Source organism: Neolamprologus brichardi, chromosome 5, assembly GCF_056152115.1.
Source record: "Neolamprologus brichardi isolate AB-2024 chromosome 5, ASM5615211v1, whole genome shotgun sequence".
NCBI lineage: Eukaryota > Metazoa > Chordata > Actinopteri > Cichliformes > Cichlidae > Neolamprologus > Neolamprologus brichardi.
The window spans coordinates 17,170,913-17,189,082 of record NC_142108.1 but is presented as its reverse complement, the minus strand read 5'-3'; the positions used below and the strand labels follow the sequence as shown (position 1 = coordinate 17,189,082).

The 18,170-nt window shown below is 40.7% G+C and overlaps 2 protein-coding genes across 4 annotated transcripts; one reads left to right on the top strand and one right to left on the bottom strand.

The window, feature by feature from the left end:
* Positions 1–223: 223 nt before the first annotated feature.
* On the top strand, positions 224–11,056 carry rereb (arginine-glutamic acid dipeptide (RE) repeats b). 3 transcript variants are annotated; one of them, XM_006783304.3, is made up of 17 exons: positions 224–476; positions 1,327–1,375; positions 2,215–2,339; positions 3,124–3,223; positions 3,313–3,411; positions 3,784–3,864; positions 3,995–4,148; positions 4,295–4,381; positions 4,481–4,674; positions 4,865–5,023; positions 5,431–5,541; positions 5,727–6,862; positions 8,314–8,518; positions 8,602–9,304; positions 9,396–9,536; positions 9,630–9,804; positions 10,034–11,056. In XM_006783304.3, the coding sequence occupies exons 1-17, from the start codon at positions 451–453 to the stop codon at positions 10,065–10,067; spliced, it is 3,579 nt and encodes a 1,192-aa protein (XP_006783367.2). In that variant the 5' UTR covers positions 224–450; the 3' UTR covers positions 10,068–11,056. The 3 variants fall into 3 exon arrangements, with proteins under 3 accessions (XP_006783367.2, XP_006783368.2, XP_006783366.2); XM_006783305.3 differs by having other exon boundaries at positions 4,862–5,023; positions 9,636–9,804; XM_006783303.3 differs by having other exon boundaries at positions 225–476; positions 4,862–5,023.
* Positions 11,057–11,486: 430 nt separating this feature from the next.
* Positions 11,487–17,766, bottom strand: perm1b (PPARGC1 and ESRR induced regulator, muscle 1b). Its single transcript, XM_006783487.3, has 4 exons — positions 17,648–17,766; positions 14,087–16,935; positions 13,891–14,007; positions 11,487–12,707 (listed from the first exon to the last, which is right to left on the bottom strand). Exons 2-4 carry the CDS (start codon positions 16,908–16,910, stop codon positions 12,622–12,624), a joined length of 3,027 nt encoding a protein of 1,008 aa, XP_006783550.2. The 5' UTR covers positions 16,911–16,935; positions 17,648–17,766; the 3' UTR covers positions 11,487–12,621.
* Between the last annotated feature and the right edge of the window lie 404 nt (positions 17,767–18,170).

Here is an 18,170-nt window from a genome sequence, read left to right as displayed (position 1 = left end):
TGTCAACAAAAAAGCTGAACCGCATTAAGTGTATTGTCTAAATCACAGCTTGTGTAGGTGGCGGTCAGTGTGGTGTGATGTGTTTCAAAATGCTGTCTAATAACCGCAGCAGTACACACAGTATGGTGTGTTGTTTGATTCATGGCTGCCTGTGCAGCAGCGGTAGCAGCAGCTGCTGGGGGTGGTGATTATGATCATAAAGCCTCGGTTTCGTTTGCGCTGCTTGCTGCTGATCCGCGGCACATGCTCAGTTATGTACACCCAGGCAACTTTGAAGTGTTAGCTGTGGCTGCTGAGGTCATTGCACAGGGAAAAAAAATAGAGCGAGTCCCTCCACTACACCGCCTCCATTTTGAATAGCCATGTAATAGGGGATTCGCATAGTTTGTGTGTATCGCCCGCTGACTGCGCTGCGTAGTGTCAACAAGCCACATCCAAACATCCTTCGACATGGACGACCTGTTCAGTCCGCGGAGGTAACTTCATTAACTCGCCGCCTTCATTTACGTCGCATTCTTTAGTTGTCTTGAAATATGTGTTTTAGTGTTTCCCCGCGTTACTTTGAGAGCAGCTTGTGTGAAATAGTCGGAGTGTCAGTGGTCACGAAGTTCGTGCCTGGCTAACAAGCTAGCCAAAATAACAGCGCAACGCTACTGTCTAGTTAGCAGCTAATGGCACGGGCTTGTCAAAACGCTTTTCTGGGCACAGTTATTTCTGCAGCTATCGTGTAAATAATGTCAGTAAATTGGATTAACCTTAGGTAGAGTTTGCAAACATTTATTGAATCGGCTGTGGAATTCCCGTGAGGCATGTATTTACATGAGAGACTGCTAATCGGTGTCAAAATGTTAGGCATGCTAATGTTGATATTTATTATGGAATGCTTAGGTTAACTAGGCAGGGTAGGGTTTACTGTCAGTCTGATCTCCAAAAGTAGCACACACTGTTCTCGTAATGGTGTCCGTAGAAATTAGCAGCTCATGTATGATTGATTGACAGGGTTTTGCGATGGCTGTAGCGTCGGATTTCATTCATGTAATATAAGGAAACGTCGCGGCTCACGGCTGAGATTGGCCCACAGAGGCGGAGGGGCGGGATGTTATCGCACTGCTGAAATCACTGTGTAGTCTGTGTGAGGGAAGCTGCACTGACAAGTTACATGCAAATATTGATCTTGTGCCTGACTACATACTGCACAGCGCTAATTACCTGTTAAATACATGTGTATGCATTTCAGACTGCATTTAATTAAAACAATTGAGTTTAATTTGCTCTGGTGTAGAAATGTAATGCTGCCTGTTTTTTGTTTTTCTTCTGTAATTTCAGGAGCCTAAACAGCACACAGGGAGAGATCAGAGTGGGGCCAAGTCATCAGGTAGCTGCTTTATTTTATTTATTTATTTTTATAAATAAACTATAATTAAGAAATGCACCAGCTACTAGACTCACTGTACAGTCAGTTCCACAAGACTTGTTGAGATTAGGAGGTGTTTTCTGAACAATGTAGCTAAACATGTGTCTTTCAAACCTGCAGGGACTGGCACAGGTTTGCAGTTTCACAACTTTTTGTTATTAGTAGGGCTGCACCAATTTGTATGATAACCACAGCTGTTTCCAGTGATTTCTTTTGTTTGTATTATTCTGCTCTTTTGTGTGTGTGTGTGTGTGTTTATATATATATATATATTCCTTAGATCTTGAGTTCCTTGGACTTTCTCATTGTTCTAGGTATTGGTTAGTCCAATGAGTGCTGTCAAACAAATCCTTTTTAAGGTGGCAAAGAGAAACTACCAGTTGTCAATCAAGTTAATAGGCTTCGGCTTTGTCAGCACTGCCAAGAGCCAGGTCTCTCTTGGAAATGAGATTTTTCATCTCAATGAGATATTTACCTGGATAAATAAAGGACTAATAACAAATAAATAAAATATTTATATATTTGAGCCTGTGTGAATTAAAGGAAGATATACATGCATCCCTTGTAAATGTTTCTTTCATAGCTAATGTTACATTCCAGTTTCTTCATGAAAATCCTATTATGTAACTCAGCTTGCTAAACCTATTTGATAACCAGAAAAACCTCTAACCATTATTTACTTCATACACATGCTAATAATGTGTTTTTGTAGCTTTTTCTTTGTAAGTTTTGCTTTTGTTGTCCCCTTGTACTGATTATTTAATTGCTGTGGTTTTGGCCTTTCGTTTGTTGCACTGCAGGCCAAGCTCCCAGAGCTGCAGCCGCGGCCTGCGCCTGGTTTGCAAACTCAAACAGAGAGTGAGGAGCTCATGTGGACGCCTGGGGTCAATGACTGTGACCTTCTCATGTACCTCAGAGCTGCTAGGTAAGTGGAAGTCTTGGCACCTTTTGCAAATGAAAAAAAAATTGCATGTATAAAATTTCTTCAGAAATTCAGATTAACATAATTTACAATAACATCTAATAGTAAATAACTCAGTGGCTTTACTGAACAGCTAAATACAGATGTAACTTTTTGATTACAAAATAATCTAAAACTGTTATGTAACCTTTAATGTGTTTTGGCAGTACGTACCATTATTGGTGTAAAAATACTAAAAGGCAAAGAGAGCCAGTCTTACCGGCCCACTTTTGACACAGTCATCAGGAAAGTGTTACAGATGAGGAAGTACATGCAACATAGAACCACTCTTGGTTTCGCTATTGTTGTTAGATAATTTTTTTTTCTGGTTGGTTGCAGTAGATTTGAGTCAGTTCAGCTTTTTGTTTTGAGTTTTTTGCTGCGATTATGTTAAAGTTAGAAAATATTGAGGCGGTGATGCAGTGATTTAGTGAATACTGCTGTATCTAATCTGGCCTTACAGTTGGGTGTGTTGGTGGTTTGTTGGTATTCAGCATTTCAGCGACATTTTTCATTCGTCGGTACCTGTCAGTTAAAAAAAATAGTGCTCCAATGATATAAATGTTGCTTTTCTTGCTCTTAAGCTGCATTGCTGTTCTCTCCTTTATTTTTTGCCTGATTTATTAAATATCATGTAAGCAGGTAACATAGCTTCATATGAAAAGTAATGCCAAACTAAGAAAGAGTAAAGGTACCCCTTCAGCATTGGTTTCGCTTGTTAACATAAATACTTCTGTTTATTTTCAAGGAGCATGGCGGCGTTTGCAGGGATGTGTGATGGTGGATCCACAGAAGATGGATGTTTAGCAGCCTCCCGTGATGACACCACACTCAATGCTCTGAACATGGTATGAGGAAGAACTTGAGTCATATTGTTATTTTCCAGCACCATTTATTGCAGATGTATTAAAATCCACAATTTTTTTTACAATTTTAGCTTCATGCAAGTCACTATGATGCAGCAAAAGCTCTCCAGCGTCTTGTTAAGAAGCCTCTGCCAAAACTTATTGAAAAGTGTTGGTCGGGAGACGACGTGGTGAGAGCCTTTTTTTTTTTTTTTTTTAGTTATATGGCATTAAAGGTTTTTTAGATCTTTGTGCAAACTTATACAGTTTCTAAAGGGTTTAAATATATTTAACACATTTAGTATTTGCAGGTAGTGTAGATGTATTTAGTTTTATTATTATTTGGGCAGTTTGCCTGCATCTTAAATGGTTCTCCAGATAGATTCTAATATGATGCATCTCTGCAGTAGCATTGCGTCTGTAACAGCTACATGTTTTAAAAAGCAGATCAGTAGTTTTACAAGGTAAATCAATTGCATGTTTATTGAAAGCTCCTGTCTGTAATAGTGTTCTGCCTGAATATCATTCAATTTGTTTTGCTTCCTTTCTGTTGCTCCCTACAGAAACGCTTCATCAAAGGCTTGAGACAATATGGCAAAAATTTCTTCCGCATTCGGAAAGACTTTCTCCCCAGCAAAAAGACTGTAATTTCACATTATGTTTTTGCAGACAAAGCAATTTATAATGATTGTAACATGTCACTGTTGTCACATCTTTGATCAGAAAGCCATAACATGACAGTCATAACATGACTATCTGTGTTCTTGTCATCAGGGAGAACTGATCACTTTCTATTACCACTGGAAGAAAACACCAGAGGCCGCAGGAACCAGAGCTTACCGACAGCAGCGCAGGCAGCCGTCCTCTCGCAAAGCAAAAACCCGATCTGCAGCTTCTCCTTTGAACGCACAGTCTCGAAATTATTCAGGTAATCCTCATAAGCTTCTTTGTAAAGGTGTTCCCAAGTCTGTTGAATGGAGGGATAATTGTAAAATCCAGAGGTTTGGCAGTCCTATGAGCGGGACTTTGTGTTGGTCTAAGCTGTTTTTGGCATGTTTGTTTGTTTTCTTGTAGTGGATGCAAGTTCTGCCAGTGATGATGATCTTGATAGTGAAGACAGTGAACAGGAAAGCAAGAGCTGCAGTCATTGTGGCACAACAAGTGAGTTTTAGTTTTAGAACAGTGGCTGATAAAGAAAGAAAGCTGTTTTTAAACAGTTAACAGTGAAACTTGTACCTAAAGCCATTTTTCTTGTTACAGCTTCTAAGGATTGGCACCAGGGTGGGAGAGGCAACCCTTTGCTGTGTACAAGTTGTCGTACTTATGAAAACAAACACGGATGTCTGCCGTCAGCCCCAAAGTCAGGAAGCGCTCCGTTCATGTTTAAACCTGTTAAAGTGGAGGAAGAAGTGAACAGCAAGCATGCCATGAGGACACGGCGTAGCAGAGCACCTGTAAGCGTGAGGCTGGCAGATCAGCCACACACTCACTATTACCAATGACATTAGATTACAATTAAATTTGATTTCATAGCTTTAAGTCTTGCTTCACCTCTTTGCAGGTTTTGCGAGTAAGGGATACTTGTCATCCTTGTTTTGGGTTTTAACAATATTAAATGTGTGTTCTGTTTTGTTTTTAAAGCAGTTATCATCGTTACGAAGTGGCCACAGAAGGCTTACAGGCTCCCCGACCAGTGAGGATCAGCAGTCCAGTAACCAGCCCTCCCCGAGTGGATCCATCTCCAATTCTTTGAGATCGTCTTCCACAGATACTAAGAACGACTCCACAAAGAAAACAAACAAGGTAGAGCATGATTACCTATTTGTATACTTGTTGGACCTGTTTGGAATTATCTTGTGATACTAGCTTGGTTGTTTGTGGGTCAGTTTGGTTGCTGCCAGACAGTGGAGTGTGGGTTTTTTTTTTCTTTTTGCCTTGACAACCACATAATTTTTCAGGAAAAGGATTAGATGTTACAGTCCCTGATAATGCATTGCTTTAAATGGAGAGAGTCTTGAGGGATGGCTGTGATGAGGAAAGGCAGCCCAGAAACTTTACCTGCAGCACACATCGTTGTGTGCCTCAACCTTCGGTCTTTTACCAAAGCTAATATTTAAACAGCTGTGTGCACAGCATTACGATGTGTGTATAGTTCTGTCGGTTGGAGTCATCTAATTTGTGGAGAGTAATGACATTTTTGTCCTCTGCAGAGGATAAAAGAGGAGGTCACGTCACAAAAGTCAGCAAAACGTGTACGGGAAAGTGCTGCTCAGGAGCCCGATGAGCCTGAGAAAGTAACACCTAAAAGGCCAAAGACACAGGTGAGAGCACATGAGCACTTATTGCAAACTAAACCTGTTGTTATTCAGTATAGTGTAAAGGAACAATTTGACTTCATTCCAGCTGATAAGACAAATAAAAACACAGTTACTGTAGACATGAATTCACTTTTAAGTACAATATGAACCAGGGTTTTTGGTGTGTGTGTGTGTGTGTGTTCCTCCAGGATCCACAGAGCTCGCGTTCAGAGGGTGAGGGTGAGGTCGAGGAGGAAAGCTCTTCAGAGAGCCGCAGTGCTCAGGACGATGGCAGCAGTGACACCAAAGACATCGATCAAGACAACCGAAGCTCTTCTCCCAGCATTCCCAGCCCTCAGCAGGGCAACGAGAGTGATTCTGACTCATCTGCCCAGCCCAACGGTGTTCCATCAGAGCCGGTTGCCCCCACTGCTGTGTTAGCTGACACACCGGTCCCCCAAGCCCTCCCGTCACAGCCTATCACTCCCCAGCTACTGCAAAGCATACCCTCTGCGGATCCAGCTCAGAGCCCCCCTCCTCCCTCTCCAGATCCCCCTCAGGCCGCCACTGGCCAGTCAGCTGCCACAGTGGGCACAAATAGCCGTGCACAGCCCACCCCTCACTGTATTTCCGGTCCACCTGCTCTGCCATCATCATTGGAACAGGAGTCTCCTGTTCCTCCTGCATTTCAGATCCCATCCACTCTCAACTCTGCGCAGCCTTTGCAGCTGCATGGTCCATCACCTTTGCCCCCCCAACGACCCCCATCCTTCTTTAGGGATGGTCAGCTCCACCAGCCTCCTCTTCCTGGTCCTCAAGTCAAGCCTCCTCCCACTACTCCTATTCCACCTTCACACAAACAGCTTCCCCATCAGTCTGCTACACCTTTCCCCCAGATGCCCTCTAATCTTCCGCCGCCTCCTGCTCTAAAGCCTCTCAATTCCTTGCCCAATCAGCATCCTCCAGGTGCTCCCCCTCCACCTCTTCAGCTTATGCCACAACCTTTGCCTGTGCATTCACTTCCAGGCCAGCTTCCAGTGATCTCTCAGGTGCAGACAAACTCTGGAAAAAACATGACTTCCTCTTACTCACCTGCTGCAGCCTCACACCCCCTCACTTCTGTAACACCCGCTGCTATTGGCCCTGTACCGAGCCTTCAGCCATCATTCCAATCTCTTCCTCTGAGACCTTCGTCTGGCAGCGCTGCAGGAGGTTCACAAGTTCAGGTTAAAGAGGAGCCTCTTGATGAGATGGAGGAGGCTGAGAGCCCACCGTCTCCACCTCGAAGCCCCTCACCAGAGCCAACCATTGTCAACATGGCAAGTCATGCCAGTCAGTCTGCACGGTATGTTTGTTTGTTTGTTTGTTTGTTTTTTTAAAGTCAGTATTTATGTAAAATTGCAAAAAAACAATCCAGGTTTTACTTGACAGGTGCAGTAAAATCACCCAAGAAATGTCAGTCCAGCATTTTTTTTCTCCTTTTAAAAGATGTTTTGACCTGTGAGAAAAATATGTTTCCCTTTCGCGTTCAGCACTTCTGTCCGAGAAATGTCTGAGAACAATAAAGTATATCTCATCTTTACTCAGCTGAGAAATTCTCCACTAGGCTCATTATCTCCTCTCTGAACTTGCTTGTCTGATATTTTTTGTCCTGGGCAATCAGTGTGCAGTGAATTTTTACCAGCCACAATACAATAGCTGGTATTGTTTTCATCTTTTCAGTGTGTTTGTGTCAGCAAATAGCATCACAACTCAGTATGATGCACTTGTTAAACTATGCAGGAGCGTAGCTGAGATAAAAATCAAAGTCCAGTGCAAAGGGTGTGTGAGAGTCTGTGTGATGTAAGTCTCTGTGATCTCAAGATGGCAGTATTTTTTCTTAAGTTTTATATTTTATTGTTCTTTACACCGATTCTTGAAGCTTTAAACAAAAAGATGTGTGAGAGCAATGACACCTAAAAGAGTGAAAGTATTGGAGCAGAGTCAAAGAGCTGAACAATGCAGCTGAAATGGACTGTAGACTGTGGTGGTAATTTTATGTATCAATACAAGTCACACTTTTCATATACAAGTAGTCATGGGAACTACTGTTACAGTAGCTGCTTTAACCGTGGGCCAGTTTGCAGCACATTTTGCTTTTCCACCAGTCCCAAAAGATGTGAAAAGAAAATACCTCAAGTTGACTGGATGTATTTCTGTTTGTCTCCAGTCAAAATTTATATTTTGATATTATTAATTTGTTGTAAAGCGTGACAAAAAAATTGAAAACACCATAATTGGCAGGATAATAAACTCACACCAACCCCTCAGCTAGTCTGGAAGTTCACACAAAATGATTCATTCTTCGACTAGAACTTAAGTTGATCCAAAATGCCCTTCAAATGTTTCACCAGGCTTTTAAATCTACTAATGTGTCTGAAGCTCTTTGTATTGGGAGACTTAGATCAAAATCATAACGTCTACTTTTATTTTCATTTCCAGATAAGTGATGAGCATAAACAATGTTGTAATACTGGTTCTTGATAAAGTTTCTTAATAGCTGAGAGTAATTTAATAAACATACATAAATGAGTTTCAGGTTAAGTGAAGAAAAATCTCAATGCTTCATTTAAAGAACAAACTAAAAATAGATATTTTTGCAAGCAAATCAACATTAAATGAGAGTGTTGTCTAAATTTCATTAGACTTTGCGTCTATAATATAAAAGCTAAACTTTTTGAATGATTTGTAATGCAGTTTTGTGCACATGAAGCTGATACTCAGTGCTCATAAATGCATATCTGTTAAATATTTCAGGTTTATCAAGCACTTGGATCGTGGCTACAACTCGTGTGCCAGGACAGACCTTTTCTTTACTCCACTGCCATCCTCCAAGCTGGCCAAGAAAAGAGAGGAAGCTGTGGAAAAGGCCAGGAGAGAAGCTGAGCTCAGTGCTCGACAAGAACGGGAAAGGGAGAAGGACAGAGAGAGAGAGCGAGAAAGGGAGGCCGACAGAAGTGCTGTAAGTGCAGTATTCTTTTAATTTCATTTTTCCCTTTTTTGTTACATAAAACATGTCAACAGTTATCTCTCATTTGCTTACAGAGAGCATCCAGCTCCTCTCATGACAGTCGTATGAGTGAGGCTCAAATGGTGGCTCAAGGCCACGGACGCCCCTCCTTTGAGCAGCCGCCCACCACAGTAGCAGCCGTTCCTCCCTACATTGGCCCAGACACACCTGCCCTGCGAACCCTAAGCGAATACGCCCGACCCCATGTCATGTCTCCCACCAACCGCAACCATCCTTTCTATGTGTCCCTGACCCCTGGTGACCCTTTGCTGGCCTATCACATGCCTGGCCTGTACAGTGCTGAGCCTAGCCTCAGAGAGCGTGAGCTGAGGAACCTCAGAGAGAGGGAGTTACGCGAGAGGATGAAGCCTGGCTTTGAGGTCAAACCCCCAGACCTGGAAACCTTGCACCCTGCTGCGAACCCTATGGAGCACTTTGCAAGACATGGGCCATTAGGTCTTCCTCACATACCTGGGCCCCCACATCCCTTTGCGCCGTTCCATCCTGGGCTGAACCACCTAGAGCGTGAAAGAATGGTGTTGGCGGCACCTCAGCTGCGCCCGGAGCTGACTTACGCTGAGCGACTTACTGCAGAGCGGCTTCACGCTGAGAGGATGGCTTCAGTGGCGACTGATCCTGCTGCCAGGCTGCAGATGCTTAATGTTACACCCCATCATCACCAACACTCTCACATTCACTCCCACCTCCACCTGCACCAACAGGACCCCCTCGGTCAAGGTGAAGTTAATTATTCAGCAGTATTCAACATATCAAGGTCTTAATATTACTTTAGCTTTTTACAATAGGTCTTTCTTTTTTCTTCAAACAGGCTCAAGCCCTCATCCACTAGTGGATCCTCTGGCAACAGGACCACGTTTGGCCCGATTCCCTTTCCCTGCAGGCCCAATCCCCAACCCTTTACTTAGCGATCTTCCTCATGATCATGAGATGTTGCGCCACCCACTATTTGGTTTGTAGTCTTTAATGTACTCAGTCACAGACCACATCTTGACTCATTTCTAAGTTCCACTGGTTCACTGTGACCTTGTTTAAATTTGAAAAGGAGCAGCGTATCCACGAGAGCTGCAGGGCCCAATTCCTCCGATGTCTGCAGCTCATCAGCTTCAGGCCATGCACGCTCAGTCTGCAGAGCTGCAAAGGATGGCAATGGAGCAGCAGTGGCTGCACGGGCATCACCTGCATGGAGGCCCTCTACCAGGTCAGGAGGATTATTACAGGTGAGCGCTCTCTATTCAGTCACTTTAGTAATTTGAATAATAAAATGCTCTATCTGAAATCACGTTTGACCATTTAACTACGCAAGGTACAAATTGAAATGGTACTTTTCAGTGGTACTTTTACATTATTTGCCAAAATGTCCAACATGCAGTCAACACTGCTCAGGGGAACTCATGACAATTGTTACACATCATTGCACCATCTAACTCTTTTTCTGTTTGTCAAAAGCCGTCTGAAGAAAGAAGGTGACAAGCCATCTTGAGTCCAAGGAGGTGCATGCCCTGAAACTCTAAACTTTTACCCAATACTGTGTACTTTTGAAACTGTAAGAGAATATTTTGTGTCATTTTTGTTTGTTTTAATATATTTTAGAAAAATATTTGTGGATCTTTATGTGCATTCCTTGTTCAGCACTTAATGCGACTGTCAAAGTCCGTCTGAGATTTTCATATCACTAGAAAATTTATACTACTTTATTATTATAATATTCAACACTGATAATAATAGCATTATTAATAATAATATTATTATTCTGACTCTTATGTGAGATTTAAAGTGACTCTAAAAAACTTGTTTGTTATGCAGTCACTTAAAAATGAGCTAAAATTCAGCTCTTATAAAGGATATGAAAACAGACTGACTTTGGTGTCAACTATAACTATCTCTGTAATGATTTCTAAAAGATTTCCTTGTACAGAATGACATTTAAATCAATGTGTGGATGATTGTAATAACCTAGCATGACTCAGTCTTCAGTTTTCACCAAACTAGAGTAGCAAGTTGCATTGTGGTGTTTAGCCTTTGAAAGCATAGTAGAGGTTGTATGTACTCCTAAATCTGCTAAATATTTGTTTAAATCCGAAAGTTTTATATATCAAGATATCTTTTCACACTATAACCGAAGCTTTTATTCACTCATTTTTGAGATTGTACCTATATGAGCGAGTTGATATAACAGTAGTTGTGAACACTCGACCCTTGATCCAGCACAAAAGTAAGTCATAAGCTAAAAACAGTATATAGTATTATTAGTTGCAGTGACTATAATTGGACCATGATCTGTCTTTACAGACAGTGTTTTAATTGATTTTATTAGGAAAGCGTATTTACAGTTTTAATGAGAACAACTTAATTGGATCGAAACTTCAGCTTGAACATTTTTAAAAAGAACTGCCCAAATTCAGTATTTATGTGACATGATATGAAAGTGTATCCATGACATATTTATTTCAATAAATATTTCTGAATTGACACCATGTCCTATTTGCATTTCCTGCTCTTCCTTTTTCCCAAAGAGACACTAAAAGTATAGTAGAGGGAACACTATTGTGACAGTTCAATGGGAGCTCCTGTTTTCATGAGCTTATTGTCCCCCAATGCTGACACATGTTACAAAAACAGAAAATGGTCCACATTAATTTTCAGTACTTGAAATACTCACTTTGGTTAAGGCAGTTAATTCTCTTACTGTGTTCCCTCAGACACCTTCTAGGGAGTTGGCACGTTATAATCCATCTAGAGTCCAATCCAGTGTGTCACAAAATTGCCAATCTCGCATACAGCTCCACCAGGGCTGATGTGCATGTGTGAAAATGTCTTAGCACAACCATTCTGCAGCTAATTTTACATTTCTGGAGGTTGTGAAGTTCAGCTTGTGTTCAGACAGAGGAAAAGGCTCTCATTCTTGATTTGATTGCATTTAATCATTTGTGGCACTAAAAGCAAATCACATGAAGTGTTTTGACAACAACCATTTACATGAAAATCTTTGAACAAAATTGTCATTTCACAAGAGCAACAAGATAAATTTGAGACACTAAAACCAACTAAACATAAATTGTTGTCTTTTGTGTTTTGTTGAAGGTACTAATGAGAAATTCGTTTAGCTTGAAATTTGTACACCCGCAGGATGTGACATCATCATAGGAGATCTTGCCCTGACTTTTTAATCATTTTAAACCAACATCTCCCCACTTGTGCCTCTGTGCCCCCCTACCTGATAACAAAGGCAAGAAGAAAACAAACAATTTTGACACTAAACCAGTTTATTTATTTTAATTTACCCAGGATTTTTCACATCTTTATACAATAATAAGCTGAGTTAACCTTATTCAGCTGAATAATTTCATCTTGTGGAAAATGTTTGAAAAAGATCCCCTCTAAACACCTCTTAAATCACACAGTGTGCAATCATACACAGACGTGACTTTGTCTTAAGATTCTCTCAAACAAAGACATTTGCAAGCCACCGTTTGTATTCAAAGCTTTTCTGTCACCTATTTAACCTTTCCCTACAACATACAGCAAAACCTTTCTTCCTCCACACAGACAACCACTTACACTCTCCATCTGGTCAAAATTAAGCTGCTCTGACATTATGCAGCTGTGTGTTTTAGCACAACAAGACATTCAAAGTGGAAGGTGGTGAGCAAATCTAAAATGTCTAGTTATGGTCCTTGTATCAACACAGACCTACCCAGAAGTGACACACTGAAGTTAATAAAACATTAAAATGCCTGATATCGCTGTAAAATCTCTGCTTTGTGGCTCTAAACTGCATTGTTGTTTTTTCACACTGAAGCTATAAATTCTGAATATCTTTGTCATCTTTGTCCATACTTGACCTAAAAATTGCACCAGAACAACTGAGGCTGGAAACAACTTTAATTTCTCTCAATTCATGCCGGGCTGCAGCTTTAAACTTTGTGTATGCACTTTAACTGTAGAAATTTTGCAAAATATAAATACAGTGGATTTCTTTTTATCCATGGACCCAAGTGAGAATGGCTGGAAGTAGTTTGTTTTGTATGTACATATCAGAATTCAGGTTGAGGATTCCTCTTCTTCACATACTGCCGCAGGTACCGGATAGCTGATAGTGCACTCAGATTTGCTAGTAGAGCTGAAAAAGATTTCCATGGTTATTTTGAATTTCAACTTTTCATGTTTGCTCACCTAATACACAAACATGTGACAGGGAAAATGTTTAATGTTTTAAGGCAAAAGTTATTTTCCTTACTAAAATTGCCAAAACTTCATAATAAAGCCTACAACTAAAGATGCAATTCTCTAGTAACTAAATGGAATTTCAGTGTATTTGATTTGAAAATGGAACGTGATTAAATTTGCCTACAAATACTTAAAAGTAGGTACACTAGAATAAGGGGGTACAAATCAAGTGTTTAAAGGAAAAAAATAAATAATTAGATTGTAAATAACGTAAGTAATTTATAGTTCAAGAGTAATTGTAAGTATTGCATAACTTCAGGTATGTTACAGGGAAAAACTAATAATTGTAAATAAATGTAAGTAATGCCTAGGTACTTTTATGTATTGCTTAAATTTTGGGTAGCTTACAGAAAAGGAGACACACATTATACTATAAGTAATTCAAAGTACTTTATAATTAATTTTAAGTACAAAACGATATCTCCCCATACGTTCCCTTTACGTTGTAAGTACACTGTGCTTTTTGGGGCGCGGGTCATATTATGAAGTTGATTAACTTTGCCTCACTTTCAACAATGTTACAGGAAAAGAGACACAATTTGTACTGTAAGTGATTTAAAGTACTGCATAAGTAATTTTTAGTAGTGTGCAATTTAATTGTAATTTATGAAACAAACCATATTTCCCCTCCTTACATCATAAGATCAATCTTGCGCCTTTTATTTTACCAATATAAATACAATAAGGTCTGTTCTTCCTTACCAACTTACATAAAAAAATAAAAACGTGATTTTTCATAATCACAATTCAAACATAACTATCAAAATGAGTGTACAGTGTCTTCTTATCTATATAGTACCTTAGAGTTGAGCCTCTCCATAACATCGCCTGTGCCCCAAGAGTAAGGTGTACTTGATGGAAGATGGGAAAATAATTTATTTTTCTACAAAAATACCAAAAAAAATACTAATCACTTAAAATTTGCCTATTCAGTACTTTCAAAATGAACTACTGAATAGGGTGCCCAATCATAAATTGTTACCCTAAATTTTATCAGGAAACATAGCACAGTAATGGAAAAAACATCACGACTGACTATGACTGATAGAGGAATATAAATTCAGAAATGATCGTACCTGCTTTCCAGGCATCAGCAGCCTCTGGATCAGAGGATCTTAGTACCCAGGAGGCAAAGGCAATGCAGACTAAACACATGTCTGACTGCTTCAGTGTGGAGAAGATGCCCTGGTGTCCTGTAAGAGCAAAAAGTGAAATTGAATATGTTGCATTTTTACATTTATGTCTCCTGATTTTACGTAAGCTCATGTTTACTTGTTGTCTGTATAGTTTCCAAAATGAAATGTTGCTCTTCTAGCTCTCTAAACAGCTGCGAGGACGCCGGGGAGACCCTTCCCACACTCAGCACCGGTGCCCCTGGATCTTCTCTCCTGCTGGGTATCTTCTCGAAGTCAACTGGAAACACCCAGTCACCAGATCCTCTGCACCATATGCTCCCTTTATCATGGAAGTGAATTTTTCTTATCGGCAGTAAACTTTTCCAGCTGGCAGATCCACCCACGGCTGCTTCTACTGTGGATCCATGTTGGTGGGCCTGAATGAAAGAATGAGACACAATTCTCAGGGGAGAGATGGCATCCACTTCATCAGAGTTTGCACTCAAGAAAACATTGAGTGCAAACCCACTGCCCACCTTGGGCAGTGTGAGTTCTCTGACGGTAGGATGAGAACAAGAGAAAATGGGGATGGGTTTCTCCTCGTTGCAGTGAAGAGGAGAGAAAGACATTTCATCTCTACATGAACAAAGAGCATAGTCAAAGACAGGAGGCACGGAGATGTCTTTTGGATCATAAACAGTGAAGTGCCTGGAGTCAGAGTTTACTTTATCCTCTGTGAAAAAGTATTCAAACACCTCTGGGTACGATATTTGGTAATCAAGAAAGTCTGTGCTGGATAGAAAAGACAGAGGAATTTGTGTTTCCAGGCTGTCACTTAGTTTAAAAGCAGTGTTTTCTGCCAAAGACTGACATCTGCTAAAAAACAGACTACTTTCATCATTACCAAGTAAAGCAGGCAAAGATGCATTCTTTCTGTTGAGAGTTTGTATATTCTGCATACTTTTACTTTTGGTTAACTGTCTAGGCAATGCAAGTGTGCTTGAGGACAAAGTGTGGGGCTTCTGGCTGTGAAAACACTGCCCTGCAAAGTCCTCTAAAGGCACAGGCGTCTCTCTGCCTTCGGAGCATGTGGACTCATCGTTTGAGAAGAATGGAGAGTCACTCCTGCTGTGCTTGTTTTTTCTGTGAGGGTCAGGGCTGGGGTTCCTGCTGGCGCCAACAAACTGCCAGTACTCCTCTTCAAAATCTGAGGTGGAAAACTCACAGCTTGATTGGTCTGGCTTAGATTCATCGGCCTGCGTAAAATAGTCTGAGTCTGCTGTGTCTGAAATATCCACGGGAGTGCTGCAAGACAAATTATACTCCACAGTGTCAACCAGAGGGTCATGAATTGTTGGGGATTCATCTACATTTGGTGTCGTGGCTTCTCCTGTTTCTCTAGGTGAGGAGCCTCTATTCATTCTGAGCTGCAAAATGTCATTTATTGTCAATTTTTCCATTTCATCCCAAAAAGCAGAGATGGCGTACACGGGTCGACTGTGACCCTCAGCTTTGGCATATGTTTCTGGGCAGTCTTCCTCAGAGCAAGGTTTTACTGTTACATCAGGAACACAGAGAGGGGAGGGCTGTTCTTCCTTAGAGAAACCAGGTACTGAAAGATTGATTTTGTGTCTTTGGGCTCCAGGTGTGTCCAAGAGTATCAAGCTGTGTGTTTCATTTTCACATGGGGGGATATGATCTGGCATGCTTGTATTTCTTTGGTTGGCAGATGGATGCATCGGGGAAGGCACAGCACCGGTACCTTCATAAACTTTACAGCTGGCAGCTGACACATTGGTGGGAAAAGAAGAATGCATTTGTCTGTCCTGTGTAGAGTCAGCATCTTTTTTTTGGCAGCCGGATGTCAAAGATAACGAGCGGCACATTTCTGGGTGTTGAGGAGGATGCTGAGCTTCCTCCACTGATTCAGCTGCTGACAAATAGCTTTCTGAATCATAACTGTAAACGGAGAGGAACTCAGCACTGTCTTCAAGCTCATCGCACTCCTCATTCTCCATCTGTGAATGCGTGAGTGGGTCTTGTGCCATCAAAGCTGAGCTGTCTGGTTCACTTTTGCTTCTCTTCATCATTGGCTTAAGAATATTTTGTTTGAGTGATGGAAAATTGTCTTCTTCATCAGATATTAAAGCCGCTTGTGATGATTCTGAAATGACTCCTACCTCCACGTTGTGTTCATAATTTGGGTTGCTGCCTGATTTTTGGTTTTGGTTTGATTTAGATTCCCTTCTTCCCTGAGATGCAGGTTTATTTTCATTCATCTCTAACTTTACACCACTTTCAGGTGAGTTCTCCTGAGTGGTGTTGCACGCATGACGTCTCTCAAAGGGTTTTTTTTGTCTTTGTTTTTTTTTTACAGAGGTGGGACGTGCTCGCCATCGTGCGGGATTATCGTTCACTGTCACAAACCAGCGTTCTTTCTCTGCTCTTGCAGAAACACTCCTTACATCTTCCTTTACAGCCCTCTCTGTCGTGTCTGGCTCGTTCACATTTAATCCTGTTTGGTGACAAGAAAGCGGTTCACTCTCTGGCTGCACTTCTCCATCTTTTGTCAGATGTTCTGATTTATTCAGTAGCTCAGTTTGCAGAGTGTTTGTAGCGCTGTAACCTGTCTCCTCTGGGACTGGTGCAGGACATTTAGGATATACTTCAGAGTCCTCTTCAGATTTTGTTGCAGCATCCTCCGGCTGATTAAGTGGCACTGACAAATTAGAGCTTTGTTCTTCAGTGCATTCTGCTGTGTTGCTTGTATCTCCATCTTTGTCATTATCAGGATTCTGCTGTGAGTCTTGCTGGCTTTGGCTGACAGCTGAGCTTAGGTTTCCCGAATCCTCTGAATCTGTGAGGCTGGCATCATCAAGGCAGGCAAGTGAAGGCTGCTGCAGACTGCACTCCTCACTCTCCTCATAGAAGCTTGTCCAGTCATCCTCTGCAATGTGAATACTGTGATCTAAATCATCCATTCTGACAATTCACATGCTCCTCAATCTAAAAAAAGAAGAAAATATATTTATACTTAAACAGATTTTTTTTTTTTTTGCATAAGCTTAACTAAAGTGGCTTTGAGTGATGCATAACAATTCATTCTTGGTATCTTTGGTAGCAGATATGGTTACATCAACACATTTGAGTTAAATATAGAGCATGTGCATTTGTCTTAGGCTTAACATTGCTTATAATCACCTGTCATTAAAGGAAGCCGTTGTGTAGAGGGCAAAGCTTTCTCAGATTAAAGTTTGATGAATGAGCGAGACTTCAGAGTGGCAAACTAACACCAAAGCACCTTAGTCACAAGCTCCATAACAAACCCCAAAATACTCCAGGGCCCTGATCTTTAAAAACAGGTCATATAATCTGATATGAAAACAAATCAGCTGCCCAGTGTCAGGGAACAACATATGAACTTAACAAACATCTACATTGGGTTTGTTTTGCCTTTTCAACATAGGGAAAATCTCAAAAATGATTATGATAGGCCTCAATGTGTCAAACACAATACATTTGCCATTTTCTGTGGTTTTGTTTAAGTAACAGTAAAATACCATTAGTATTACTTTTTTGTCATAATTAATATTATCAGAATATAAACTATTGTGGGTCAATACTGCAGAATATCTTACCAGCAGTATCCATAACCAAGAGCTGTATAACCACACTATATTATGTTAAATGTGCTTTAGTAAAATATACAGAGGCTTACCTAATGCAGATTTATTTATTTATTTTTTTAAATCATCCAATTTTCGAGGTAGCTTTGCGTTTTCCTGCAGGAATAGTTAAGCTACGATGTCCATCTGCCCTTGCATATGTCAGACTGGGCCCTTGCACTCAGATGTTATAAATAGAGTAGTATGTCCTGTCACATGTAGCTCCTGGTGCAAACGTCCTTCCCTCGACTGCCAGGCACGAGACATTCCAGCACCCCAAAATATTAACCCTGATAATAATAACAGCAATATGAGTGCTATTATTACATTAAAACACGACAGAAATCCAAACATTTTTACTGTCATTCATAAACACATGCATTTATTTTCCAAAAAACAAAATCTTTTCATAAAAACTTTCATAAAATGTCTTTTATCTTGAAAATTATTTTTAACATTCTTTCTTCGATTGTATGGGCAACATTTAGGAAATGATAGTGTTCTTTTTCGATTGATTTCTTAAATTTTTGTTGGCTGTAACGTCAGCAGTCTTGCTTTTTGCAGTTTTCACATGTG

Coding starts and splice junctions, on each gene's coding strand:
- rereb (XM_006783303.3), top strand. CDS start 451: ATGGACGACCTGTTCAGTCCGCGGAG. Junction 477..1,326: donor GACCTGTTCAGTCCGCGGAG/GTAACTTCATTA, acceptor CTGTAATTTCAG/GAGCCTAAACAGCACACAGG. Junction 3,224..3,312: donor CACTCAATGCTCTGAACATG/GTATGAGGAAGA, acceptor TTACAATTTTAG/CTTCATGCAAGTCACTATGA.
- perm1b (XM_006783487.3), bottom strand. CDS start 16,910: ATGGATGATTTAGATCACAGTATTCACATTGCAGAGGATGACTGGACA. Junction 14,008..14,086: donor GGAAACTATACAGACAACAA/GTAAACATGAGC, acceptor TTGCTCTTACAG/GACACCAGGGCATCTTCTCC. Junction 12,708..13,890: donor TGCTGATGCCTGGAAAGCAG/GTACGATCATTT, acceptor AATCTTTTTCAG/CTCTACTAGCAAATCTGAGT.